At 36.8% G+C, this 27,997-nt stretch overlaps 1 protein-coding gene and 1 pseudogene across 1 annotated transcript; both read left to right on the forward strand.

Annotated features, from left to right (window-relative positions):
• Positions 1 to 24,816, forward strand: LOC116121847 (vacuolar-sorting protein BRO1-like). Its single transcript, XM_031407765.1, has 10 exons — positions 1 to 351; positions 958 to 1,051; positions 2,859 to 3,124; positions 19,146 to 19,277; positions 20,950 to 21,900; positions 22,281 to 22,370; positions 23,204 to 23,366; positions 23,647 to 23,691; positions 23,973 to 24,076; positions 24,252 to 24,816. The coding sequence occupies exons 1-10, from the start codon at positions 1 to 3 to the stop codon at positions 24,798 to 24,800; spliced, it is 2,745 nt and encodes a 914-aa protein (XP_031263625.1). The 3' UTR covers positions 24,801 to 24,816.
• A 493-nt stretch (positions 24,817 to 25,309) lies between these two features.
• On the forward strand, positions 25,310 to 27,990 carry LOC116121848 (annotated as a pseudogene).
• Positions 27,991 to 27,997: the final 7 nt, after the last annotated feature.

The following is a 27,997-nucleotide window of genomic DNA, read 5'->3' on the forward strand; positions in this document are numbered from 1 at the left end:
ATGGAGCAACGAATGGGAAATCTAGAGACTACAGTTTATTCCCTCTTCGATGGGCAGCAAGCACTCGCTAAACAAGTTCATTCTCTCTCAGGGGGACAACAAGCACTTGCTGACCAGCTGAATGAAATCCTTTCAAAGATAGATCAGTTATCGTCTCAACCTCGTAAGGAAGGAGATACCTTTTCAGCTGGAGTGTCTCGGCGTCGTAGGGAAGGAGATACCTCTTCGGCTAAAGGTTCCCATAGTCGGACAACATCGACAAACAGTAATTCTTTATCGGCCTACACCGTTAAACCAATGAGGTTGGACTTTCCACGGTTCAAGGGAGAAGAGGACCTCATAAGTTGGCTTGTAGAGATGAACAGTTCTTTAATTTCCACTAAACACCTGACGAGGAATGAGTTTCCATTTGCTTCCTTTCATTTAGAAGATGAAACCTAGTTGTTGTTCCAACTTTTGAAGGAAGATAAGCCTGAAGTTTCATGGGATGACTTCAAAGAAGGTCTCCACGCAAGGTATGGACCAAATTAGTACTTAGAATTTTTTTGAGAGCTTACCAAACTGTAGCAAAAGAGAAGCGTCTAGGCTGATCAAGTGCAATTTGAAAAGCTCCTCTCGAAGGTAGGACGGTTAGCACCAGAGCGGAAGGTTAGTTGTTTCGTAAGTGGTCTTCAAGACTCGATTTGCACTGAAGTTCAAGTAAGACGACCGAGAACTCTATCAAAAGCAATCGAACTTGCATGCCTCTATGAAGCAAAGTCACTTACACAACAAAAAATGCATATGACGCCAAAGTGAGGAGGTCTTCCTACACGTCCAGCAAGTACAACCGCGTCGTCTACAATCAAAAGATTAAGTGTTGAAGAGGTAAATGAAAGAAGGAAGTTGGGATTGTGCTTTCGGTGTAACAAGCAATTTGGACCAGGTCACATATGTAAAAAACTTTTTTCTATACAGGCAGTGCTTGATGAAAGTGACGAAGATGTGGAAGTGGAGGTAGAAAACCAAGATTCTCCTAGTATTCCAGCTATCTCTAATCATGCATTAGCAGGTACTCCCAATCCTTGGACCATGTGAATGAGGGGAAAGATATGTGGACATTTTGCTACTATTTTATTTGATTCTAGGAGCACTCATAATTTTATTAATGATGGGTTCACTACTAAGATTGATTTGCAACTAATGAGGGGATGATGCTTTGAAGTGTTGATGGCCTCAGGTGAGAGACTTAAGAGTCAAGGTAAATGTCAACAAGTCCCACTTCTCCTTCCAGGTGCATGACTGCTAGTTGATGTATTCTTACTACCCTTAGAAGGGTGTGAAGTGGTGCTTGGGACATAGTGGCTTCAAACCCTTGGTCCCATCACATGGGATTTCTCTAAACTCCTTATGAGGTTTAACACATGCAATCGTGAGGTCACATTACAAGGAGCTATAACGTCTGAAATCAAGTGGTTGACAATCCACAAGTCCAATCGCTCAGCCGCAAAAACCATTTGGGTGTCTTCCTCAAGCTGCATGCAGATCTAATTCAGGCTATTGGTCAATGGGTGATTCTAGCAAAGATACGAAATATGCTTAATGAAAACAAAGAGATGGTCCATGAACCAAACACTTTACCCTCCTCTCGGATTCAGGACCATCGAATTCCTTTGATAAAGGGATGTGATCCAGTTTCATTAAAACCTTATAGGTACCCTCAATTCCACAAGGCAGAAATAGAAAAAATTGTGGCAGATCTTCTCCAATCTGGAGTGATTCGTCCCAGCAATAGTCTGTATTCTTCACCAGTGATCCTTGTTAAAAAGTATGACGGCTCTTGGCGGATGTGTGTTGATTATAGGGTGTTGAACAAGATAACAATCAAGGAAAAATTTCTAATTCCAATAATTGATGAATTATTAGATTAGTTACATGAAGCGCAATTTTTCTCAAAATTAGATATTCGGTTAGGCTATTATTAAGTTCGTGTCCATCACCTGATATTGATAAAACGACATTCTGTACTCATCAAGGCTACTATGAATTTTTGGCAATGTCATTTGGCTTGACCAATGCACCTTCCACATTTCAATCCCTCATGAACGAGGTATTTAAAGTATATCTCCCAAAATTTGTTCTTTTTTTTTTTTTTTTTAAATGATATTTTGATTTATAGCAAAAACTGGGATGATCACTTGGAGCATCTGGAGACTGTTTTTTTCAATTTTACGAGCTCATCAGTTATTTGTAAAAAAGGAGAAATGTCTTTTTGGGTAGAAAAAGGTTAGATATCTTGGCCATATTATTGCTAACCATGGAGTTGTAGTGGATCCTGAAAAAATAGAGGCTATCACAAATTGGCCAAAACGAGCTACACCAAAAGCCATGAAAGGATTTTTGGGACTTTGTGGTTACTATAGAAAGTTTATCCAAAATTTTGGCAAGATAGCTAGCCCCCTCACTAAAATGCTTAATAAAGATTGTTTCACATGGTCTACTGGTGTAGAATCAGCTTTTTGTCAATTGAAGGAAGCCATGACTCGAGCTCCAGTTTTGGCTTTATTAGATTTTTCAAAAAAAAAATGTGATAGAATGTGATGCTTCTGGATCTGGTATTGGTGCTATATTGAGACAAGAGAGACCCATCACAATTTTTAGCCAAGCACTACAAGGACGCAGTTTATTTTTATCTACTTATGAAAAAGAAATTCTAGCTTTGGTCCTTGTAGTCCAGAAGTGGAGACCTTATTTGCTTGAAAGATAATTCATTGTTCAAACTAACCATCAAAGCTTGAAGTATTTGTGGACGCAAAAGATTACTACGACAACCCAACAACGGTGGTTGTTTAAACTATTGGGATTTGATTTTGTTGTAGAATACAAAAAAGGAAAGGAGAATATTGTTGCAGATGCTTTGTCGAGGAAATATGAGGAAGATTCTGAAAGGAGCCTACTAGCAATTTCTCAGCCCATTCCTAGCTGGTTGGAGACAATTAAAACGGAGCATGCCACTAGTCCCAACATTCAGAGTATCATTCATTTGGTTCAAAAGGGTGAAGTCGTGGGTCCTTGGGCATTTCAAGAAGGAGTGTTATATTTCAAAAATCAAATTTACTTGGATGAAGATTCTCCTTCGTTGCAGGTAATCATTGATTAGTTTCATATTAGTACTCATAAGGGGTTCCACAAAACTCTTCATCAAATCAGAGCTAATTTTACGGCAAAAACTTAAGGAAACAAATCTTGAAATTTATTCAAGAATGTGATGTCTGCCAAAGGCATAAGATTGAGAACCTCTCTCCTGCTGGTTTGTTGCAACCCCTACCTGTTCCACAACGAATCTGGGAAGACATATCTATGGACTTCATAAATGGTTTACCCAATTTGGCTGGAAAAACAACTATATATGTGGTGGTAGATAGGTTATCCAAATATGCCTACTTCATTGTGATTTCTCACCCATATAATGCTGTAAGTATAGCTCAAATTTTCTTTAATGAAAATTTTCGTTTACATGGGATGCAAAGATCTATTGCTTGTGATCGAGATCGAGCTTTTGCAAGTTCTTTTTGGAAGGAATTATTTAGATTGAATGGGATTGCTTTCAATTTTAGTTTAGGTTATCATCCTCATACTTATGGTTAGACTGAGGTGGTGAACAAAAGTCTAAAGATGTATTTACGGTGTTTTTCTAGCCCTTATCCAAAGATTTGGAAAAGGTGGTTGTCATGGGTTGAGTATTGTTACAATATAAGCTCTCATTCCTCAACCGGAAGAACACCATTTAAGGTGGTTTATGGAAGGGAATCTTTGCTTACGTACGTTTTAGGAACAGCTAAACTTCAGTCTGTTGAGCAAGAGCTGCTTAGTCGAGATGCCATCATCAGAGATGTTTGTGAGAAGATTGCAAATGTGCAAAATCAAATGAAGCGAATATACAATTTAAGCATAGGGAACAATAATTTTCTGTTCGAGATAGGTGTATCTCAAATTGCAAGCTTTTCAGCAACTTTATGTTTCTAGAAAGAAGATGCACAAGTTAATAGCCAGATTTTATGGGCCCTTCAAGATTCTTCAAAAATTTAGGAAGGTTGCCTATAAACTTGAATTGCCGTTGGGGAGTAGGATTCACCCTGATGGAATGTGATTATTACAGAGTGCTGTGATCTGGGCTTAATTAAAGGCTAAAACTATTCTAGCTTGACTCATGGAATTACAATTACAGATTTCATGTAATTACATTGATTGTATTTAATTCTATTTCCATATTTTACACTTGTAAACTTGTATAAATTGAACACATTACAATGCTGAAATATACTGAAAAGAAATATTCTTTCATCTTCTATTCTCTTATCTTCTAGGCGCTCTAGTATCTTTGTTCCTCTGCCTCTTTTGCCTCTCTTCTTGCCATACTCTAACATGGTATCAGAGCCACTACACTTCTTTTAGCTTCCGCAACTTTATCTTTTTTTTTGTCCCTGCAAATGCAAATAGAAACTCTATTAGTTTCTCTCAAAATTCCACTCGTCAATCACCAAAATCAATTTCCAGAAAGTTATTAGATCAAACACTTCAATGACAAACAACACACGCATTGCTGAACCAACCCACAATGAAACAAATCCAAACACCACAACTACAGGCCCAACCCCAAGCCCAAACACCATAAACCCCACAAATGGCCCAAATCCCACAAATGGCTCACCACAACAACTGGCCCAACTCTCACAACAAGCACAAACCCATTTCCCTTTGGTATGTCGGGTTAGAACCTAGATTCAACTCAACCCACGGGTCAATACCCGTATCCTTTCACCTTCCAAATGGTTCAATCCACCAATCACCGCCCTGAACTAGGTGTTGTCCTCTTCTCCCCAGCCTCCGATAGACTGAAAATTACACTCATCAAGTAGCAGTTAATAGGATCCGAAAACTAGTCAACGTGGGCAATAGATTTCCGGCAACCCTTCGTCACTATAGACAAAGAAGGCTTTGTCGATGGCAACATCCCACCACCACCTTTGGATTCACCTCTTCATCATTATTGGAGGTGTAATATGCTTATGAGATCTTGGCTCAACAACTGTTTGTTTTTTGAAGTGGTGGTTGGACTGTCACCGACTGAAATAGTTGCAGAAATGTGGCGAAACATTAGGGACATGTATAGAAAACTCGATTTGGCCAAAATTTACACTTTCTGACAACAACTCGACGAAATCAATCAAGGCAATGCAACCGTGATTTTATAACAAACTCTCTTCTATATGGCATGAATTAGATGTTGCCGAAGAAAAGCTTGAAGGACCGTCGACAACCCTCACACAATTCCAAAGGATTTGCGATCAAGAACGACTTAGTTGTTTCCTTTTGGGTCTCAATGAAGCTTTTCTGGCATTTCAGACACAAATCCTTGTCGCAACTCCACTATTAGATCTTCGTTGGGTTTTCCAGCTTGTTGTGCAAGAAAAGAGCCAACGACGTGTTGTCACAAATGGCTCTCGATCTAGCGACACCATTGCCTTCGTCAGCACTTGCCAGAATGGCTTGGGTGCTCCAATTTCAGCGAAACACTTATGGCTAAGGTTCCACAACCTTTCTTAAGCTCCTGTTTTATATGAAGCAACCAAGGGTCCAGCTCAAATGCAGCAATCCAACAGCCCTCAATTGATCTCTCTTCATAACCAATCCAACAGCCCACATGCTACCACATCATCATTATGGTCCATTGGGTCCAATACACTTAATACTTCAAATTGGAAAGATGGGCCAAATGGGCTAGCTTGGTCTAATGGTCCAACCAAAAGTCAACATGGCAAAATGGGTAAAACTGGGCAAACTGGTCAAATGGGCCCGGATCATACAAAATTGGGAAAAATAATTTTTTTTTGCGACTATTGCAAAAAGCGGAGTCACACCCAAGATAAATGCTGGAAATTACATGGAGGCCCTACTGAAAAATCTGGTAATTCAATTGTTCACCAAGTCAACATTATTCCTGTTGGAAATCCAATTTCTACACCCATGATCAGCATAGAACAGTACGATCAATTGCTTCAAATGATGAATCAACTCCCACAAACGTCCTTGGCTTTCTATGCAGGTTCATCTTATTGTTTAAATTCAATTATGGATTATAATTGGATTATTAATTCAGGGGTTAGTGATCATATCATTTGTAACCAAAATTTTTTTACCCATAATTCCAATACATCATCCATTTTCATTCGCATGCTAAATGTGAATATAGCACTTGCCACACATATAAGAACAGTTCAACTCAGTAAACATCTCATCCTTAAGAATGTCCTATTTGTTCCAGATTTTCAATTCAACCTCATATCCAAGTCAAAAATTTGCACCGATAATCACTGTATTCTAAAATTCCACTCTAATACATATGAATTTCAAGACCTTTTGACTGGGACACTAATGGGCTTGGGTAGAGTAACTAGTGGCCTGTATTACTAGATTTCCGATAGTTCTTCTAATAAATTTCTCCATTGTATTACAAACAATAAAACTTTTCAATGTAATACAAATATCAATAAAAATTCATTTATTCTCCATCAAAAACTAGGTCACAGTGCATCTATTCCATAACCAAAATGCCTAATATGTCCTTTAGCAAAACAATCTCGCATCACTTTTCCTCATAGCACTTCTACTATCACATAGCCATTTGCCTTCATCCATATTGATATATGGAGTCCATATCACACTCAAAATCATGATGGGTCTAGGTTTTTCCTCACCATTGTAGATGATTTCTCCGGGGGCACATGGGTATTCCTAATGCAGTAAAAAACACAAACCCTCACTCACAAGAGGAATTTTATATCCATGGTGACCACCCAATTCAAATCATCAGTTCAAAGGGTTTAAACTGATAATGGTCTAGAATTTTTTAGTCATCAGGGTTCCTCATTATTTTTGTTACTGGGCATTCTACACAAAAGTTCTTGCACATACACTCCTCAGTAGAATGGGGTAGTAGAAAGAAAACATAGACACCTATTAGAAGTAGCCAGAGCCTTAAACACCAAGCCAACATTCCCATTAAATTTTGGAGAGAATGTGTGATCACTGCCACATACTTGATCAATCGGATGCCAACCCGTGTTCTTGGTGGGAAAAGTCCTTATTATGAGGTATTGTTTGGTAAAGCACCCAAAATCAATCATCTCCGAGTTTTTGGTTGTCTCTGTTATTCTGCAATTGTTGGGTCTCATGACAAATTCGGACCACAGGCTACTCGGTTCATTTTTATGGCATATCTAATGTTACAAAAAGGATATCTTCTCTATAATCCCACAGCAGATAAGTTTTTTTATTTCCAGAGATATTATTTTTCATGAAGACCAGTTTCCTTTTGTTACAAATGATGCCACTCCAACTCCATTAACAAAGTCACCCATGTTTCTTGAAGAGGAATCTCCAACATGTCCTCAGTTTGCAATACTTCTTATCCCTACTACCAATTTACCATCACTAGAAACTACACCATAACATCAGCACCAACCTACTCCCACGTCTCCATAAACAGTCTCCCTTCCATCTATTGAAATACCCTCAACCACACAAATAGAATCTCTTGTCCCACCTTTAATTTATCCTCAAAGACGGTCAACTCGTTCCACCCGACCACCTATCTGGACATTAGATTATGTTTGCCCTACCATACTAAATTTATCAAGTACACTATATCCATCCTCCAATTATGTCAATTATGATTGTCTTTCTCCAACACACAGAGTTTGTATCAACCAAATTTCTGCTGACCGTGAACCATCCAACTATTCAAAAGCTATCCAACATATTTAGTGCCAGAAGGCAATGGTAGATGAACTGAATGCCCTAGCTCATAATAACACTTGGGATCTGGTACCTCACCCCACCCATAGGAAACCCATTGGCCGCAAATGGGTGTTCAAAATCAAATATCGAGTAGATGGTTCCATCAGACGATATAAAGCTCGACTAATGGCAAAAGGTTTCACACAACGAGAAGGTTTTGATTACTAAGAAACATTTGCACCCGTTGCCAAACATGTTACTGTAAGGTAGTTTTTATCCATTGCCTTTGCTCGTGACTGGTTCTTACACCAAATGGATGTTCATAATGCTTTTCTTCATAAAGATTTACATGAGGAGATATATATGGACCTTCCGCGTAGACTTTGTAGACGGAAGATGTCATCTACGCAAGTCTCTTTATGGTCTAAAACAAACATCTTGGCAATGGAATGAAAAATTCACATAGGCTTTTACAAACATTGGTTTCGTACAATCCAAGCATGACTATGCCTTTTTCTCTTGGTGCAAAGGTGAATCTTTTATTGTACTCATCATTTATGTTGATGACATTTTAATTACAAGAAATGATGAAAAGGGAATCAAAAGTTTGAAAGTGCATCTCAATAGGCATTTTCAAATAAAAGATCTTGGTGAGCCAAAATACTTTCTAGGGATTGAAATTGCCAGATCTCAAGCAGGCATTTCCTTAAGTCAACAAAAGTATGTTCTTGAACTTATATCAGACTCTGGATTAGCAACATGTAAACCAAATGTTATTCTAGTCGAGTTGAATATCAAGTTTACCATTCAAGAGTATGATAAAGAGACGCCATCCTCGGAAATAGATTCGCCACTACAAGATCCGTCACATTATCAGAGACTTGTTGGGCGACTAATTTACATTACCATGACACGGCATGATATCAGCTATGCGGTCCATATTCTCAGTCAATTCATGCATGAGCCAATATAATCACACATGGATGCAGCAATGAAGGTACTCAAATACTTAAAAGGATGTCCGGGCTTGAGACTTCTTTTGCCTCAAGATGGAAACTTAAATGTCATAACATATTGTGACTCTGATTGGGCCACATGTTCTATGACAAGGAAATCTCTCACCGGGTTCTGTATAAAACTCAAAGGTGCACTAATCTCTTGGAAGACAAAGAAACAATCAACAGTATCTCTCTCATCAACAGAGGTTGAATATAGAGCAATGGCTAAAACGACTTGTGAGATCATCTGGATCCTTGGGTTATTAGGAGATTTGGAGGTACATACCAAGATACATGTTCATTTATACTATGATAACAAAGCTGTAAATGATATTGCAGCTAATCCAGTAGTCCATGAAAGAACAAAGCACATAGACATTGATTGTCACTTCGTCAGATGAAAAATTCAAGAAAGTATAATCAAGACTCTACATATCTACATTTCAGAACAACCAGCGGATGTCTTCACAAAACCATTGTGCAGCAGACATCACTCTTATCTTCTTCACAAGCTTGGAGTTTATGACATTTACAAACCACAAGCTTGAGGGGGAGTGATGGAATGTGATTATTACAGAGTGCTGTGATCCAGGCTTAATTAAAGGCTGAAACTATTCTGGCTTGATTCATGGTTTGACTCATGGAATTATAGTTACAGATTTCATGTAATTACATTGATTGTATTTCCATATTTTACACTTGTAAACTTGTATAAATTGAACACATTACAATACTAAAATATACAGAAAAGAAATATTCTTTCATCTTCTATTCTCTTATCTTCTAGGCACTCTGCCATCTTTGTTCCTTTGCCTCTTTTGCCTCTCTTCTTGCGATACTCTAACACACCCCGTCTTTCATGTATCTCTCCTTAAACCTTTCATTGGCAATCAAAGCACAATTCAGACACAACTTCCTCTCCAATTAGAAGAGCCTTCTATCACACAACCTCTTGCCATTTTGGATTGTCGTGTTTGCAAGGGCATTCATGAGCTTCTCATTCAATGGCAAGGTCTTGACCCATCTAAAGCTACTTGGGAAGAGTTGAAGTATTTACAACATCAGTTTCTGAATTTTGCGTTTGAGGACAAGCTCAATATTTAAGGGAAGAGGAGATGTTATGGGTGGGTAGGCTACTGCTTGTTTTTCTATTGTTGCCGCAATTATCGTAATCAAGCCAACAACGAAGTCAACAGCTATTTGATATTTCTTGATTTATTTGATATGTTTTGAATGTTGTAGTCAAGGGTTGTTTCCCTTAAGAGTAGGTTTGTTACTCTGTTGCTATTTTTATGCTTTTTGTTGCTAATCTTTAGCTCACATTTTACAAATAAATGTATAAATTTAAGCTACTGCAATAAGAGAGAGATCAATTTTTTGAATCTAAAATTCGTTCAAGACTTATCTTGACAGAGGCTAGATCACCTCCCAATTGGTCAAAATCTACTTCTTTCTAGCTCCATTCTTTAACTTCCTTTGGCAATCATAGGGCCTAAGTAGAAACACACTACAAGTTGCTACTGTTTCTGGTCAATGGTCACTTTAAGCAGAACTATTACGAGTGTTGAATTCTCCACTTGTGTACTATTTGTTGTTACATGCTTCTTTCCTGATGAAATTGCAATTACTAGTGCTTCCTTATAAATGTATCTGACTAACTGATGGAATTACACTTGCCAACTGGAATATGTTTGATGGTCCATTACTGTTTCAGGATAAGGTTGTGTATAATCTGGAGAGATTGTTGGATAATTCGTGCAGCTAGTGCAGATGGTTGCTCTGGAAGATATGTTGTGGTTGCATCTACTGGTAATACTCTTGAATCAGGATTTTTTTCATGGGATTCATAGGAAAACTAATCCTATTTGGCATTCAAGTGAGATTATATAAAACTTGTTTCAATGTTAATAATCAATATTGAGACATCATAAAGATGATATTTATACCAATCCTTTAGTTGTATACCACATTCTTAACATCTTGATGACCCATTATTAATATTATGTCATTGAAATAAAGAAAAGTTAATGATTTCGATGCTACAACATAATATAGATGTTCATAATCAATTTTTTTTTTAATAAAAGAAACTTAATATTTCAAAAAGAAAATTTTAAATAAGGAGACTTGGAAAGTTAAAGTTTGAAGATGTACCACTAGCCGAACATCAATTTACCTACAGAAATATCCTTAAGCTTCTTCATCAATCATCATCTAAAAATTCTTTTTCTTCTTCTTAAGAACAAACTATAAACGTAAACATAGTTAAAACGATTTGGTTTCAGCTCAGCCCTTGAACCAGAGCTGCGGATGATATGCACTTTTATGATATCTTGCACATCCCGCTCGCTTTGCGAAAATTCACAAATGCAGACATCATCTTTCTTCACAAGGTTCTACTGACAGAAAGTTGTCCACCCACGAATCTTTGTTCGACCATCATTCCAACTGAAAACCTTTCCAGGCCATTTTTGCTCAAGTTCATCATGAAAAAAAATGTTTTCGGCTAATTCAATTTCAAGATCATTCAAGACTTTCGATGGAACATGCTGCAAAATGAAAGAAAGATTTCTACCATAAACAAATATATCATAAATGGTTTGACCCCAATAAATTCAAGCCAAACCAAACCATGTAAACTATGGTATGGTTTACAGATGAGCAGAGATCATTACCAAATATTTTAAATAGCCCTTGGACATGAAGTAGGGGTTTTGAGGTTGAATAGTATGCTTCTGGTTAGTTGCTTCTTCTTCTTTTGTATCCCCCTCCTCTTCCTCCTCGCCTTCTACTTCTTTGATACAAATCTTCATAATCGTCATTCTTTGCACCACCACACTCATCATCAACATCGATAACAATAATGTCATCCTCATCTTCTTTCCCCTCCATCTTTACCTCCATGTCAATGCACACATTAGCACTAGTTTCCTTCTTCTCGCATCCATATTTCTCAAAAATCAGAACATCGAATAAATGATCACCATCATAGGTAAAAACTAAAGAATCTGCAGGCTCTACATAATCATCTTCAACAATAACACCATACTATCAGCGTAGGCCATCTCCGCATGCCAACGCGTTCCTATTCAATTTCGAAGCACAACTTTCTCTAGGAATCCATTCAAGTACTTCACAAAAGCATCTGGGATTTTCTACAGAACAAATTAGTAGCTTTATCAGTCATAAAATATCAATCATAACACCTAAGAGATAACTGAAAATTGTTATATGTGCTTCTTTAGATGATCACATCAACATTTTAAGTTTAAAATTTAAGTTGCTATAGTTTAACGCTCTACAAATATACATAAACTAAACAATTTATAACCAAAATCAACCCATTAAATCCATTATCCAACCCCTAGATCTACCCATTAAACCCACTTGAAATATTTATTAAATAGAGGAAAAAAAATCTTTTTTCATTTTCTAAACTGAAAGTCATATGATCTTCAAGGTATCAACAAAACAAACTTCATATACAATAAATAACTTCCAATGAAAGGATACAAAGCTTGAAGCTTACAAAGATAACATTTTTGATCTACTTTTACTACTTATTTTGCAACCAATCAACAAAAAGAACCAAACTTTTCATCACATCCCAGACTTGTAAAGCTCAAAACTTTATCCACTTTTCCGCTTATTTTCCCAACCTATCAACGTTAAAATAGTAAAGAACCAAACTTTTCAAAATGCATACTATTATGCCCAAGAACCAAGGCTGGCGTAAGCATACGTCAGCAGAAACCAATATGAATTTAGGAAGGTTTTTTGCCGTCTAGATGCAGCGACGCCCGCAAGGACAGGAGGGGTAAGGCCATTGCCAGTGAGGCAGGTGAACACCAGGCCTATGAGTGACTGGGAATTGTCCACCTGCTGAAGCCATACGCGATTTAAGGATATCTCTTGTGTAGACAACCAATGGGATGTAGGTTAGGAATTGTACCACACCTGCCTGCACGCAAAATCATGATTACCAGCTTGAATCCTCCAACTATAAATAGAAGGCTCTCCTCTATTTTACAGGATTGACTCATCTAACACTTAAACACATACACTCTCTTTCCCTCTCTTCACAATTATTTTCCCTATTGTAATTCTGCTTGTCGAGTATGACCTAATTGTAACCAACCATTAATATAATCACAGTGGATGTAGGATTCGCCTTAGAGCATCCGAACCACTTCAAAGATTGTTACCCGCTCCAGTTCACATTTTTCACTTCCATATCACGTGTGATTTCTAAGTCCGCTTAGCACTTCACATGTGCGAATAGTTGGTATCAAAATCAAACATCAACACATACAAAATTTATCACAAAAGAAACAAACGAACGAACCCAGATAAATGAAAAGCACAAAAAAAATAGAGAGATCTACAAAGATTACAAATCCATCATAGCCATGCTTTGGAAGAAACTGTTTGAAGAATTGAGCTACTCCCTTGTTGTTTGTTTTGGACGCCATTTCTTTTTCTCTGTGTTTGTGAGCTAAACTGGAGAAGCAAAGGTAGAGCTAGCTTCTTGAAGAAGTAAAATGATGAATTCTTTTAAGCAAAGGAGTAGTCATTAATATAAGAAATAATGGGTTATTATAGATTACGTGGCGTTCCACACTAATGCCATATTTGTAGTCAATGAAAATGACTTGACCAAGGACAAGTGGATGATGCACTCTATGAGAAGTCACCTATCACTCATAGAGTTATTGACAATGAAGGATTGGATGAATAGGTGGCAAAGACCACTATATAAAGCCCCCTTCATTCCTAATTTCACACAAGACAATTGAGAGGAGAGTTAATAAAAGTCTTTTCATTTTAGCACTCTTGATTTGCTCTCCTTAATCAACACCGGTAGGAATTTTTAGGTTATAATTTAGGTGCAGAGAGGGTTATTACTTTACTATCCTTAACAAATTACTTTTTAACCTTCAAATTAGTAGAATTAAAAAATTAACTCTTACAGAAGAAGTAGACCAAATATTTTTGCCTTTTGAAAAAGCACAAACGCATGTTGTTAGAAATATACCAATTACAACTTTCAAAAGTTGGTTACAACCCAACCATAAAAGCTCTTTCTCCTGCCAAACGAACCAGAATCTAGAAAAAGCCTGTTCGCAATTTCCAGTCATCTTCATTCAGCCACAAAAAGGGTTCTGGAAATTGCGAAAGGCCTTTTTCTGTTGTCTGGTTAGTTTGGTAGGAGAAAGTGCTTTTATGTTTGGGTTGTGACCAGCTTTTGAAAGTTGTAATTGGTGTAGGATTTATATCTGTATATATTTCTAACAACATCCATTTGTGCTTTTTCAAATGGCTGAAATATTTGGTCTACTCCTGTTGACCGTCTTTTCATTCACTAATCTTGCTACTAAATATCCCATACAATATTTTATAACTAACCTATCCATATAAGATATTAATTTTGAAGTTAAACAATTTTGATGAGAAAAATCTGTAGTGGGATATCTATCCTATTTGAAAAGTTTACCATATTTGATATTTATTTATTTTGCATAGAAAAAAGATCAATTTACATCATCCCCATCTCCAAACACCCAACTACTGCCACTGTCGCCACTTAGCCATTGCCACCATCGCCACCCAGCCACTATCACCATCCAACCAAGTTAATAAAATCTTCAATAACATAATGACATTTGAACAGTTATAAAGATCTGAAAAATTATTTAGAACTAGCTTATTTTCCTCTTGTATTATTAAATAAAGCATTAAAATGACCAATGGGTTAGGAGTAACATGTAATAAGTGAAGTGAAGAGCTCTCGACCCAATAGAAATATTCAATTGTAGAATACGACATGCACTAATATTTATTGCAAACCTTTTTACTTCAACTAACTAAAAAGAATTTGGCACCAAACAGTGGTGAGCCTTTTTGGTTTTCCTTTATCTTCTTCCTCAAGTTGTTTTTGTTGTTTTGGTTTGGTTTCATTTGAACCCCTTCACCTTTTGGATGTCGCTTTGGGCCACCGAAAGATGAACAATCTGGAAAAGTTAATTCATGCGAGCAATAACAATACAAGCATGCAACAGTCAAAGGATAACTAAGAGTTTGGAATGACGACCCAGATTTTGCACTGACTTGGTGCAGCTTGCGGCCTTGTCTCCATTGATTGTAGCTCCCTACTGATTGTTGTTGATATTTGATTACTGTTATGTGTAATTATCTGGTCACCGGCGACTCCCCATCAGTTCTAACCTTCCCACAACCAACCCGCCCACCACTTGTTTGACAAAATTCCTCACCCAAACCCTTTGAAATATGGAGGGTTATTTTCATTTTCATTTCAGTCTTTTCAGATTTAATATAATATAAATTACTACTTTACCCTTTGACCGTTAAATGAAACATAAACTGTTAATTTAAGGGTGGTAATCTAGAATTTATGAAAGTAGGGTGGGAACTTGTCATTTCGCTAAACCTTGGGTGGGAACATGTTGTTTATTCTTCTATTACACCACTGAAATTATAACGTGGGTTATTTCTTGTGCTTTGAGCAGATATAATATTTCTGAAAAATTGAAACATCTACAGTTTTGACAGGCAAAGGACTTGTATTGTTGAGTTGGCTTATTATTAGAGGTTAATGGGTTGAGGTTTGTTTGGAAAATAGAGAAACTGGTTCAACAAGCAACTATGAAATGAACATAGAAGATCCACTCATGCTTTGAGTCTTGATTCATATTTTGAGGGAAGTGCTTTTCAGTTTTACAGTTAAAAAAATAAATAAATAAAACCAACCAAAAATACCTCTAGATGTGAAGTTCAACTTATAGGAATTTAAGTTATATTATTGTTTAACTGAAAAAAAAAAAAAAAAAAAAAGCTTGATTCTATCACCGTTAATGGTCAGATCTTACAGAAGAAGTAGACCAAATATTTCAGCCTTTTGAAAAAGCACAAACGCATGTTGTTAGAAATATACCAATTACAACTTTCAAAAGCTGGTTACAACCCAACCATAAAAGCTCTTTCTCATGCCAAATGAACCAGACACTAGAAAAAGCCCATTCGCAATTTCAGTCATCTTCATTCAAACTACTCAGTTTTAAAGGTTATTGGCACAATGTAACTGAAAGGACGGTTCTCAAAGTTCATCTATACCCTCTATTTTTACAATCACAACACGCCACGTCATGTTGTCTTCATGGAAATTCATTATACTTTCTGTACCCATTTACCCATTTCTTCATGTGTCTCATCCTATGCTTCTTAACACATCTCCACCCATTTTTTCTTCCTCGCTCTTCTCATCCTATTTCTCTATATAAACAAATTTCACGATATTAAAAAAAAAAAAAAAAGAACAGTACACTACTATAGCTTGAACCTTGATTCTATTAGAATGGTAACAAAATAAGATGATGAGAGATGAGGAAACAAGGCCCCAACACAAAGTGCATAAATTATGGAGAAGATGTTTCAATAAACCAAATCGTAACAATAACAGTAGAGATTGTTATAGTAGAAACTGTTACAGGTACGATTTGGTTTACAGAGACCTTCCCTTCATAGGCCATAGTAGAGGAAGAAGAATGTTACAACAAGTTTGTAGCTTTTTTGACTTAATATTTTGTTGGTAAAAGCATATGTGAAGAAAAACTCCAAAATTGTATGAAGGAGATGAACACAGAAATAGGATGCGAAGAGTGAGGAAGAAAAAAAAGGGTTCTGGAAATTGCAAATGGGCTTTTTCTGTTGTCTGGTTTGTTTGGTAGGAGAGAGTGCTTTTATGGTTGGGTTGTAACCAGCTTTTGAAAGTTGTAATTGGTGTAGGATTTATATATGTATATATTTCTAACAACATGCGTCTATGCTTTTTCAAATGGCTGAAATATTTGGTCTACTCCTGTTGACCGTCTTTTCACTAACTAATCTTGCTACTAAATATCCCATACAATATTTTATAACTAACGTATCCATTTAAGATATTAATTTTGAGGCTAAACAATTTTGAAAAGTTTACCATATTTGATATTTATTTATTTTGCGTAGAAAAATGATCAATTTAGTGTTTGTTAATATTGAAGCCCAAACAATCTTTGAAAAGAAACTCTTTAGATTTTTAAATCAAAACAAATCTCCATTTTTAACCCTAAATTAAATCAAATCTCAAATCCATTTTTTAGATTTATTTTAAGGTTAGATTAATTTTTTTTTTTTTTTTCAGTTTTTGGAGGGAACGCATTTGAGTGACATTGCGGATGTGGTGGCACCTGCCACGCCGGTTCCATATCAGTCGGTATAGCTGTTAGTAAGAGTTATTAGGAAGTATGAAATTATTATATAAAAGAGTAATACTATACTTACAAAGAAATTTTATAAAGATCTTCATACAAAGTGATGTGGTAAAAAATGAATGGATGAGTGAATTTAATGAGTTTGACTTTTTGTTTCACCATTCCATTCATTTTTTGCCACATCACTTTGTATGGAAATCTTTGTAAGATTTTTTTGTAAGTATAGTATTATTGTATATAAAAATTTCAGAAATTGGTAGCATACTGTGTTAGTGCTGGTTGTTAAATTAGTTGATGGGCTTTTAACTTGAGTTTATATTATATAGGGTGGGCTGGCCTTTTAGCTTATTAATAAGCCCAATTATTTGTTGGGTATTGGATTTATTATATATGGTGGGCTAGCCTTTTAACTTTTTAATAAGGCCCAATTATTTGTTGGGTGTTGGATTTATTATATATGGTGCGCTACCTTTTAGCTTATTAATAAGGCCCAGTTAATTGTTGGGAATTGATTTTTACTATTTGGTGGGTTGGCCTATTAATAATATGGCCCAATTTCTTTTGTAAACTCTTTTTCATTCTTTGGGTTTGTGCCTTAGGGAAACTCCCCTCCTTTATTTTGAAAGGGGCAAATGGGGGTTGACTGGAAATGTTTAAAAGTATAGGGGGTTAACTGTTAGGATTTAAAGGGTTAGTGGTTGAAAAGATTCAAAAAGTTTGGGACTAAAAAATGAAGCACAAATATTGGGTGTAACCGGATATTTTGCATGATTATAAATTTCATGAAGTTTCGAGCTTTGTGCCCATATTTACATGCCATCTTTAAAAGAGAATTATGAGACGTTATTACATGCATCGGCATAAGGGTATTCATGAAGTGCGATGCGTTTGAATATTCGTGCAAGTGTATAAGGATATGTTCGGTTGGATTTGAAACCACCCTTCTATAGTACTCATCTCCCTTTAGACATCAGCTAGCACTCTTATACTTATCGTCATGCACGCATTGAGATGGTCCGTCCTACTGAACAATTACAATATCTTACTGACAGGCCCTTGACGAGCTTTAGGCGGAATTACACTAGGCGAATATTGGCTAGTGTGGGATTTTTTACGCCCTCGAGAGTAGACCGTGGGCAAGATTCTATTTGATACCATATCATGACACCTCGAGGGTAGACTACCGATTGTGTATGGTTATCAAGTGATGAGTATACCATCTTAAGGGTAGACTGTGGGTGGTGTGGCATACCATAGCCTCATGTGTGCATTGAGATGACTCATACTACCAAATGATGTTGTTACATACTATCCTACCTGGACAGGATGGGCGCTTGACAAGCTCCAGGTGGGATCACAACCCGAGGGTAGACAATGGGTGGGATATTATTACTTAATGACTTGAGGGTAGACCGTGGGTTGAGTATGGTCATCTTGTGATGCTTTAGCCATCTCGAGGGTAAAATGTGGATGGCACCACCCCAAGGATAGATTGTGCGTGGCCTAGTTCGTTGTTTGTATTAGGGACCCTGCACACTAGTATGGTGGTGGTACAGGTGGTTGTATTAACCGAATGGATGGAATTATGGACATCCAATAGGTATAGGTTGGGATGGAAATTGTGGACATCCAATAGGTATAGCCTGTGATGGAAATTGTGGACATCCAACATGCATAGGTTGGGATGGAAATTGTGGACATCCAGCGAGTATAGGCTGGGATGGAAATTGTGGACATCCAATGGGAATGGGCTGGGTTGAAAACTGTCAACATCTAGCAAATATAGGCTGGGATGAAAATTGTCGACATCTAACAAGTATAGGCTGGGTGGAAATTGTGGACACCCAGCGAGTATAGGCTTGAGTAAGAGTGGATTTCGTGTTGGGAGATACATACTTAGCTTGAATGATTGTTGCTTCGGTTTATGCGATTTAATATGAATGATCCATGACATTTGGAGATCTGGTACGAGGGTACAGATTACTTTGTCTGGCATGAGTTGGTACAATTTTACTAATGCTTCCTTATAAATGTATCTGACACCTGGGATATGTTTTATAATGGTCAATTGCTGTTTTAGGATAAGTCTGTTACAATCTAGAGAGATTGTTGGATAATTCGTGCAGCTAGTGCAGATGGCTGCTCTGGAAGCTATGTTGTGGCTGCATCTGCTGGAAATACTTTTGAATCAGGAATTTTTTTACCAAAGATGTTTAAGCTTTCCATGTTGAAGGTAGAGGAACAAACACTTCAAGAACAGTTCTTTCTCCTTTACCTAACAACAATACGTATAGTAGATTTTCATTATCCAGTATTTTGCCACCAGAAACTCTGCAATGGCGGTACGAAACCATGTGGACCTCTTATTGTCTCGATTGCCAGTTCTCAGAGGGTTGTCAAAATTAATGACATCTGAGATGGTGAGCAGGTAATGAAATGGGAGATTTAAAAGCTGGTGGTAACGATGAATTATTCTAGCCATTCACAATGGAGAAACATAAAAATTAATATTGTTTCCATCTATTTATTTGTGTCCCATAAAAATACGAAAAACTGTGGGGAAAAAAAGGAGAAAAGATTCTACATTCCAGCTCGTTAATTTTCACTTTATTTTTGCACCGTGTTCTCTAATTGATTTGACAGGCTATTGCTAAAGATAAATCCAAAACTTAATGGGTTTGTTCTCAATACTTTAATATTAGGTGAGTTCCTCTTATGTGAGGATTTTGATACCAACTCAAATTCTTGTTAATACATAATATAGGAAAACATATCCTTACTACGATTTCTTGTTTAATACGGAAAACATATCGATTAGGAAGTCATACTTTATATATGCACTATGCAAAATTCCATAAATCTTCACATATCCTCACTGCGAACTTTCTCTTTTACACACGAACACCATGTCTAATTGGTCTGAGCTTCCTGAAGATCTAGTACTCATCCTTCTCAAAAAATTAGACAAGGCATGTGAATATATTCGTTTTTGTGGAGTTTATTTGTCATGGAGATCGATTGGCAAAAGTGATAGTCACCGCATCCGCCATCAACTTCCTTGTCTACTATTCTTCAATGGTAAATTTATCTTCACAACCTGATTCTTCAAGCGGCTGTATAATGTGATGTATAACCTTGTTAGTTTTAGTATGTTAAGATGAGAGGTAATGATAAACAGTAGTATATGTAGAATGTGAAATTCTGCGTTTAGTCTTGCGATGTCAGGGCTTTTTTGGTTAAATAATTTGTTATATACTGTCATTTTTTAATAGTGTGATGGTTTAGCTATGAATTGTGGAACTTTTTTGTTGAACCAGCATTGCTTAGGAATGAAGTTGACTTAAATTTAGATGGCCTTTTTGGTGATTTAAGAAGGAAAAATTTTAGCAAGGGTGGGGGATATTGGTGTTTGGTTTTTTATGTTGTAATTTTTATCTAAATTTATTTACAAAAATTGCATATTTATGTGGATTTTGTAGTTAATAACTTGTGAGATTTAGTATATTAAGATGCTATGGAATGTAAAGCGAATTTGAAATTCTCAATAACTAGTTATCCAAGTTTACTTGTGGTCCAAAACTTCTTATTTTTTATTTTGATTTTTATTGACTCATGTTTGAGACTGGGGCCTCTAGAAAAGGAATGGATTTTAATCTGTATGTGATATTTAGGAATTGAATCTAGAACTTGTGAGAGCAAACCATGGGCCTGAATGATTGAGTAAACTCCCATATTTATGCGACTCCTAAACTGATGTTAAAATTGTTGAACACTTTGAATTTTACCAAATTTGAGGTGATGTTTTTTGTTGATTGTGTCGCCATAAATATTGTAAGACTGTCTCTACTCAGAGTTTACTGGTTTGATCACTTGTTTAACTTGTTTTATGATGTGTTTAATTGCAGGCTGGGCTATACTATGAGGAAGCTTTAGCAGCATTGAATGTTGTACCTCTGAAGGATCATTTTGATAAGGGATGGATTTCTCATGTACAGCTTAAAGCTGCTCTTTTCTATGCTGAAGCTTGCTATAGGTATAGTTTAGAGCTGCATGAGAAAGAAGAGATTGCAGAAGAAATTGCACGGTTGAAGAGTGGCATTAGTGCTTTAACTGAGGCGAAGAAGTCCTCAAGGGGTGCTGCAGCGCAACTTTTGGATGCAATGACCAAGTTACAGGTCAATCTTAATCGCAATCTTGAGAGAGCTATGAAGGAAAATGATAGAGTTTACCTCATGAGGGTACCCTCCCCCAGTTCTTTACCACCTCTTCCAGCATTTTCCATGGTGAAGCCAATGTCAATCAATGAGGTGCTCGATACGAGCAAGGAGAAGATGTTTGCAAGTCTTGTTCCAGATAGTAGTGCAAAGGCACTTTCCAGGTATACTGAAATGGTTGACGATGTCATCAGGACACAAGCTGAGAGATTGCAGCAAGGAAGCGAACTAACTCGAGTGAGGCTCAAGGAAATGGACCTGCCAGATTCTATTCTTGCCTTGGAAGGAAATATGACTCTCCCTACGGATCTTAAAGAGGATGTGGAAGCTGTGCAGATCAGTGGTGGTCCGGCTGGTTTGGAAGCTGAGTTACAGCAACTTAGGGATCTGAGGAGGGTGAACCAGGAATTGCTTGTCCAAACTGAGGAACTTCTGCAGAAGGAAGCAACTGAAGATGCTCAATTTGGAAGCCATTTTGGAACAAGATGGACTAGGCCGCAGTCCAGTACTCCGATGAAGAATTTGCAGGATAGGTTAAATAGATTTGCAGGTAACTTAAAGCAAGCTGCAGAAAGTGATGCTCGAATTGAGCGTTCAGTCAGAGATAATGCTGCACTCATGTCAATCCTTGATCGTCGTCCTGTATGTGTCTCTAACCATTTACTGTAGTTCTGTTCCATCCTTATACTATAGGTCTTGCACGGTGCAAATAATCATTTGGCAATATTTTTGTTTCAATCTTTATTTTTATTTAATTTAAAATTTTGAACAGTGTTAATGTATATGATGAAATTTGCATGCTAATAAGAACCTTGAAAGCAGTTACTCTCTGTCTCTCTTGGTTACTCACTAACCATTTTCAAATATTACGGTTCAATTGGATATTTGATCAGCTTAAGGGTTTTCAAGTTAGCTGTTTTAATTGGACATTTTCTTTATAGGTTTAAAATTAAATACAATAGATTTTCTTCCTGTAGGTTTATTACGTGTGTCCTGACATATTTGGATTTCTCTCTTTTCAGATAGAATCTGCTCTTCCAACTCTGGCTAAGCCAATAATGTCTTTGGATGCGACTGAGGATGCTATTGTGGGGGGCCTGAAGCAGAGCTCGGTAATTTCTAATTTCCATCACAAATCTTGGGCTCATGTTCTAAATTTGTTATGACTTCTGTATTATTAATATTACATACCATATTTGTGGTTTTCCTCCCATCTTTCCCACCTCAACCATAAAAGAATAGGGGAAAAAGATTAATCACGGGGCCCATTAATTTTGATTGTAGAAACCATTCATTTTACTCCACTAGCAATGAGTGATATTAAGATTTCTCTGTTTACTACAATTAACTTCAGGACTGTGCTTGATGTTTAATTTATTTGGCGATAATGTTGTTGCTAACTTCTTGATTGAATGTAACCTTCCTTTTTTTTTCCCCTGAAGTTCCTTAAACATGGGCATACTCAGTAAATCTGAATGAACATGTAATCTTCGAGTCAGTGGCTTAATATCTATTCTTATGTAACATTGAACATTAATTTTATTGTATCTAGGTGACTTGGGTAATACTTGCAACTGCTTGGAGATTATGTGTAACTTGCTGGTAGAATTGTTCACTAAATTTTAATTTATTAAAGTGAGACTCCTTGATTCTAATGCTCCCTTGGTCCAACATGTCATATGGGTAAGATTGTCTTATTGTACATTTTCTATTAGTAAATTACTGTGGCGTGCCTTCCTTCATGATACTTGGTTATGGGTGATTATTTCTCTGTTGCAAATTAATTGTTGCATTTGTTTGTATCATACATTTCAGAGGCTTCTTTACATGTATGAAGCGAAAATATCATACATTGATTTCTCTTTTTATTAACATCTCTGTGCCAGTGATGTTGCTTCCAGTGTATACTTGGCTTGGCTTATGTTATTTATGCATATGGCTTCAGGATGACATACTACCAAAGTTGATGACAATCACTGGATCATATGAGGATCTCTTCAGGAAGGAGATATCGAAGTATGATCGTATTTGTGAAGACATTGCCCATAATATCGAGGCACAAGAGCAATTGTTGTATCAAATTCAGGTTACTTCTTGCTTCTACCATGGTTTTCTAAACTTACTTTGCACTCATTTCAAAAGTTCAAAAAGCCTCTACATTTGCCTATATTTATATCTGATGTTTTCATGGTGATCAATGCTTGTTGACGTAAAAGATTTTAATGGTGGCTAGAATATATAATCTGGAAAAGCGTGACCTGTAGACATAATAAGTGGCTAACTGCAGGGACTGTCTTTTCCATGTCATAATTTTCTTCATGTATTGGTAGATCATAGATGTTTGAGCTTCTTCATTAGTATCCTTCGAAATCAATCATCTACAAGAAGTGAATGGCATTCTAATATCCATTTTTAATCTTGAAGATTACAGAGGTAGCTGCTTATTTATATCCTGATTGAGAATTCTGTGAGCTTCTTTTTAATATTCATCGGTTTGTGTGTTAATACGATAAATGTTTGAGGTTCTTTTTGCCTCCCTAGACGTCAATTATATACTTAGAAGGTCTTTATAGTTTGGCTTATATCCGAAATTGTATTTTCCTGTCTTACTTATGCTGTTAGTTTGCGTTTTCTCATTCAAGTGCTGTATCCATCTATAGCGTAAGTACTGTTATTTTCTTTTGATTTTGTTCATTTCTCTTTTTTTCTCTCAGCATCCCGAGAGAAGTGTTATAAGCAAATTCAAGCTGCCATAGCCAAGAATCGTGAAATTAAGGAGAACATTAACGAGGGATTAAAGTTTTATGTTACCCTTCAGGTAAGAAATTGCTTATTGCTTGCTTAAGGTTGTAATATTTGGAGTCATTGTATCCTCAAATTGTTGAAGTGGATGTTATTTTACTTCCTCTTTTCACTGTTGATGAAAATAATCGGTTGTTGTGTGAACCCGCCTACTTTTGTGGATATTTCTCATGTCTTCACTTGATGAACAGGACGCAATTACAAATGTCAAGCAACAATGCAGTGATTTTGTTATGACCAGAAACATCCAGTGTCGAGAAATGATCGATGACGTACAGAGACACATGGCAGGTCTCAGTTTCCAGGACCGCAAGACCTCTGTTTCTTACGATGGCGGCTACCCTTCAGTAGGACCACCTCCTCATCAAACTCCGAGGTCGACTGCACTGCCGCAAACAGAACCTCCAAACACACCACCCATGCCTCATCCCCAAAGTCCTTACTACCGGCCTCCAGAGCAGCCAACTATGGCCGGGTATGGCCACCCCCCTCCCCCCTATGGCACCCAACAGCAATCACATCCTTACCACGCACCCCCTGCACCTGCTGCTCCCTACCCGCCTCAACATCCACAACAACAGCCACTGCCAAGCCACGAGTATGGCCAACCTGCCTACCCAGGGTGGCGGGGGCCTTACTACAATGCCCATGGACAACAACCCGGATCTCAGTCACGACCTCCTTATACAATTCCATCTCCATACACGTATCCTAACCAAGGCGGGTACTATAAGCAATAATTGTGTAGCATCTATTATTATTTGTGTGAAATTTTACAATTTACTGATTATTTGTGTAAAATATAATTAATGAAAGAGATAGATTATGCATTAAATTAGATAAATTCTGTGGATAGCAGATTGTTCCATGATTTTTTAAGACATTGACTCCATGTAAATTTTCATGATCTTTTGACAATCCTAAGACGTTTAAGAACTATAAACAAATGCTCTTTAATGATATTAGAGATTTTGCAGGTGTCTATATTGGCTTTTTTTTTTCTTTGTATTTTTCATTGAACAAGTTTCTAGATGTTGCTTCATATATCAAGGTTAACTTACAAATACATCCACCCTAGACTTTATCTTATTTATGGATGCAGTAATCATATCTCGTTAACTCGATATTCTGACACAAATAATCAGACACTTTAAAGTTTGTCAAAATGTAAGGAGTAGAGTTTAAACTTACAGAAATTTCAAGACCTAAAGCACCATTTATATTAGAAGCTTCTGCTCTTAGCCTTTACATGGAACTTGAATCAATGTATGTGGATATATGTCTCTTGCTGTAAATCACATGTAGAGTGATATTTGTCACTAAAAGGGTGTTTCTTCAAGTATTATTATTTTTTGTTTTAGGAATCACAAATGATTCTAAGGACCCATGTGTGGATACTTTCCGTTCAACTACCTTACCCATGTTGAAGCGCTTTGGAGTTCCTTCTGAAGGATTAGGGCTGAAAATATAGAGTCGTGGAGCTCCACCTCATGTTGGGGGACAAGTTATTGTGACTATTCCAGTTATTGATAAGTTAATGGTGAGCCTTTGAATTTTAATGTAGTACACTGTAAATAGAATGTTTTCCAAAAGATTACAAGGTATAACCTTGGTGCACAGTGCATTGAAAACAGTAACAGCAAAAGACAAGATAGAAGAGGGTAGAAGAAAGTGCATGGAATTAAAAAATTGTTGGCTTTGCAAGGTTCTAAAGTTTTGAAAAAAGGTTATTTGTGCAAGAGAGAGAGCTAAAAAACGGAAGAGAAAAAACTGACAGCAAAAGCACTTGTATTTTCATTCAAAACAGAGAGATATATGGTCAGCATACAATACTGTTACAACCACTTCACACCATATAAATAATCTTTAAAATGATCACCGGCTGTCTTCACCTAAACAATATATAAACATCACTTGACAGACAGCCCCTTTAATTCAAAAACTGGCGCCAAACCTTCAAACCAGCCATGCAAAAAGTTTCCAGCAAAATATCATTTGCTTCAACAAAAATGACTGACAAAAAAAGATAAGAATCTGTGGGAGGCTATCTATTTTGTATATTTTTCTTATGCTTTTTCTTTGTACAGGCAGTTAATTGGCTTGTTGACGGAATGGTTAAAAGGATTAGAGGGGTCACCTACTCAATCAGAGTGTACCATGATTCATGCTGCTCGTGGATCGTGGAATAATCAATCGTGTGCTTCCAGATGTTCACATCTTTACTGATCATAAAGCTGGTCCTGAAGCTGGAAAGTATGGTCTCATTTTGCTGTAGATATTATCTTTTTTCTTTTAGGGTATATATATATATATATATATATTGTGCTAAGTACAACATATCTCATCAAGAGAAGCAATTTGATGGCAGGTCACCTGGTTATGGAATTTCACTGGTTGCAGAAACTACTTCTGGTTGCTTCATTTCTGCTGATACTGCAGTATCTTATGCACAAGGAGAAGTAGGTGAAATTGATAATGATGAGGAGGAGGAGTTGATGCCGCCGGAGAATGTTGGTGAGGACATCGCTTCATTTCTTCTTGAAGAGATTCAGAAAGATGGAGTTGTAGACTCGACACACCAGGTTGTGTTATATAAATTACTCCCGTATCTTTACATCTTTTGACTTTTCTCATTATTTTGATGAAATATTCTGAAGGATCTCTTTCCATTTCTCCATTGATCGGAATTGAATGATTTGAATTATAAGTTGACTTAGGAATTTAGCACTTTAAGTCATCATTTGTGACTTTAGGCTAATTCTCAACTTCTTCCATCCCTCCAGTCCTGTGGTCTTTTGATGGAAACCGTTTGGTTTACATACCTTTTTAACTCTAATTTATGTTGTCTCCCCTTAACCTTTATAACTAGTTGTTTATTTTTCCAAATTTTGGCTCCATAGCATTCCAAGAAGCAAGGCTAATGTGATGTAATCCCCCTTTCTTTTTTCTAATAATTTTTCAGCCCGTCTTGAATTGTTTTTATTATTGGAGGACTTCTCTTGAATGATGCCATAGTAAGAACATAAACTTTCTTTTCCCTTGCTTTCTCATTATATAATGTGGAATAGCTTTATCCTCTCAAAATATTGGGAATAGCCACATTGCAAAACTATTATCCTCTCAAAATACTGGGAATAGCCATAATGCCAAACTACCTACCTTTGTAGTAGAAGTGCACCCTTTTTTCGGATGCAATACAAAGGTTTTTCCCTCAGCTCCTTTGTTCATAAACTGAGTTCTTTCACAAAAATATATACCTTAAAAACATTGTGTTCAGCTTGACAATTACTATGGCTATTAGTATAAAGTGGGGTTCTTATATGTATCTTCAGCAGTGCTTATCATTTGCAAAATAAAGCTGAAATATTATCTAGTTAAGCCAGCATTTTAATACTTATGTGGTGCCTTCAACATCATAGCAACGTGATATAAGGCTTGCATTAATTTGTAGGATTAGCTCACATTTTAGCTTTGATTCCTGTTATTGATACAAAGGAGAGAGAAAAAGGAGAAACCGGAGGAAAAAGAAATGAAATGCTGTCAGTGATGTGTTCTGTTAGTTATATTTCCGTTACAACACCTGACCATAGTAGTTGTTATATTCTGTTTGTAGGGTTTGTTATTTCTTCTCTGTGCGTTGTGCGAACCAGATGTTTCTAAGGTTCGTGTTGGAAAGCTGTCGCCATATGGAATAGAAACACTCAAAAGCATCAGTGATTTTCTTGGTGTTACATTTGACATTAGGCCAGATCCATCAACAGGGACAGTTATACTTAGATGTGTGGGATGCAGATATAAGAACCTAGCGAGAAAAGTTTCATGATTATTTCACATAGCAGAAGATGTTATTGATTTTATACAGTAGATGGTATGCTTCTTGCTGTGGATAGTTATTTTCAGCAGTCGTAGATGCTTCAATTGGTGAGATTAGGATGCT

Source organism: Pistacia vera, unplaced genomic scaffold (assembly GCF_008641045.1).
Source record: "Pistacia vera cultivar Batoury unplaced genomic scaffold, PisVer_v2 Contig129, whole genome shotgun sequence".
Lineage (NCBI taxonomy): Eukaryota > Viridiplantae > Streptophyta > Magnoliopsida > Sapindales > Anacardiaceae > Pistacia > Pistacia vera.

Bases quoted from the DNA above. Each gene is read 5' to 3' on its own strand.
- LOC116121847 (XM_031407765.1), top strand. From the start codon at position 1: ATGGAGCAACGAATGGGAAATCTAGAGACTACAGTTTATTCCCTCTTC. The intron at 1,052-2,858 runs GTACTCCCAATC...ATTTTGTTGTAG, and splicing joins CTCTAATCATGCATTAGCAG to AATACAAAAAAGGAAAGGAG. The intron at 3,125-19,145 runs GTAATCATTGAT...GTTACAATCTAG, and splicing joins AAGATTCTCCTTCGTTGCAG to AGAGATTGTTGGATAATTCG.